The sequence below is a fragment of the Cebus imitator genome, unplaced genomic scaffold (genome assembly GCF_001604975.1).
Source record: "Cebus imitator isolate Cc_AM_T3 unplaced genomic scaffold, Cebus_imitator-1.0 Scaffold59, whole genome shotgun sequence".
Taxonomy (NCBI): Eukaryota; Metazoa; Chordata; class Mammalia; order Primates; family Cebidae; genus Cebus; species Cebus imitator.
The window spans coordinates 1,400,507-1,402,729 of record NW_016107374.1 but is presented as its reverse complement, the minus strand read 5'-3'; the positions used below and the strand labels follow the sequence as shown (position 1 = coordinate 1,402,729).

Below are 2,223 nucleotides of genomic sequence, written 5' to 3'. Positions count from 1 at the left end.
AAAAAAAAAAAAAAAAAAAAATAAGTGGAAGAATTCCATTTACTGTAGACCCACCAAAATATTCTACACAAATAAAGAAAAGATTCTTTACGTATGAGTAATACAATAGTACCTTTGCCAGTATAATAACGAGTGGTATGCGGCATAGAATTAAGAATGAAAAAGATCTGGGAAAACTAGAATGGGGAAATTCAACAAAGTAAAATTTAACCTCGATGTTTTAAAGCTCTGATTTTTTATGTATAATTATAGGATGAGAGAAATCTATTTTAAGAATAGGACATTTTAAACATGTTTAGATTTAGTTAAATATACATGAAATATGAATGTGATATGATTAATGCAGTAGTAAGTTACAATTAGGTGACTAGATAATCCAAATCATGGAAAATTACAGTTATATACGTAAAGCCCCACAGTATGCTGTACTGGTCAGACGGTATCTTGACATCATGCTCTGTTCTGGGGCATTAACAGACATCCAGAGGATGGTTACCAGAGCTGGTCTTCGATACATGGTAATGTGAAATAAGTAAAGAAATTAGGGATATTTAACCTGGAAGAGAGATAACTAATTAGGAAGTAACATAAGTGTGATTCCAAATCATGTGATAAAGGTCAGTCCTAAAAGCAATGGGTAGAATTAAATCAGAAAGTTTCTGTCCCTTCTTAAGCAGAAACTAGATGACCAAATTTTTATTGTCCTAGAGCCAAGTACTGTGCCTGCTACAAAACAGGTGTTTTTTTAAAAAAATACTACTGAATGAATAAATAACCTTAAAAGATAAACTGAATGACAGTTCTTTCCCTCACAGTATTAGGGAAGTGGAAGAAAAGAAAGAGACTATAATTTTTTTTACAATGGGCAAGGAGGGGTTGGAGTGCAGAGGAGAATAGGCACAGGTCATTGTCTCTTTAAGTGAATAATAGAGGTTATCAAAAAAAATTAATTTGGCAAAACAATAAAACTTAGCTTACAACATTGTTGTTTTTGATAGGGCACTGTTACCTGTCAACCTTTGCTTTAGCATAAGAAGCCCGAAATCTAGAATCTGGTCTATAACTATATATACCATTTATGTATAAATATAACATTCTTGACCTTATCTATTTTTTCTTGAAATTCTTTAATTCGTCGTTGTCGTTCTTTGATTCCTTCACTCAACATAATACACTGAGATTCAGTATTTAGTAGTTCACTTTGTAGCTGAGATTGTTCCTAATAACAAAAGAGAAAAATTTTTTTAGCACAGCTGTTTTAGCTTTATATAGTGAAGCCAAAAATGTGATAAGTGTCTTTTGGAATAAAAGAATCTATAAGATGAATTCAGCTGGATAAAAGATTAAATACCTCAAAATAATTAAGGGACTATAATATAATCTCAATTATGGGATAAAGTATCTAAAATTAGCCAGGTGCGGTGGCTCACGCCTATAATCCCAGCACTGGATCACCTGAGCTCTGGAGTTTGAGACCAGCCTGGCTAACAGGGTGAAACCCTGTCTCTACTAAAATTAATGCAAAAATTAGCTGGGTGTGGTGGCACATGCCTGTAATCCCAGCTACTCAGAAGGCTGAGGCAGGAGAATCACTTGAATCTGGGAGACGGAGGTTGGAGCAAGCAGAGATAGAGCTACTGCACTCCAGCCTTGGTGACAGAGTGAGACTGTCTCAAAAAAATAAAAGTATCTAAAAATTACATGGAGCTATATAAATCTAATTCCTGAAATTCTATGTTCTGGGTCAAATGCCCATCATATTTTATGTAAGTCTAAATTACCCGGTAAAAAGCAACAAGGTGCTTCTTTTTAATTGTCTCTAGTTCACTTTGTGAATATTTGAGTCGTGTTTGAGTTCCCTGTACCAGAGTCTGTATTTGTTTCAAATCTGTTTCTTTGCGGAGTGTCTTCATTAAATCCTAAAAAGAAATAAAAATATGAAAATATTTTATGACAGAAAAGCACTTTCACTTTTCAAAGTGTTTTCATATGTAATAATTCACTGATTTTTACTTACCACCACAACCACACTTTACCTCTCTTTCTTCCAGTAAGAGACTAGGCAATTAAGTACTTTAGCGATCTGGAGTAACCAAAATGCCATGCAGCTTCCTCAAAAAAAAAAACTAACAGCCGGGCGCGGTGGCTCAAGCCTGTAATCCCAGCACTTTGGGAGGCCGAGGCGGGTGGATCACGAGGTCAAGAGATCAAGACCATCCTGGT

The 2,223-nt window shown here is 35.0% G+C and overlaps 1 protein-coding gene across 2 annotated transcripts in view; it reads right to left on the bottom strand.

The window, feature by feature from the left end:
• The window catches only part of SMC1B (structural maintenance of chromosomes 1B), an 81,288-nt gene that overhangs the window by 24,630 nt on the left and 54,435 nt on the right, over positions 1-2,223 (bottom strand). For both annotated transcript variants that reach the window (XM_017529472.2, XM_037738901.1), the window contains exons 13-14: positions 1,782-1,919; positions 1,103-1,219 (exon numbers count right to left, since the gene is read on the bottom strand). In XM_017529472.2, coding sequence (XP_017384961.1) covers positions 1,103-1,219; positions 1,782-1,919 — 255 coding nt within the window. The remainder of the gene's footprint in view (positions 1-1,102; positions 1,220-1,781; positions 1,920-2,223) is intronic.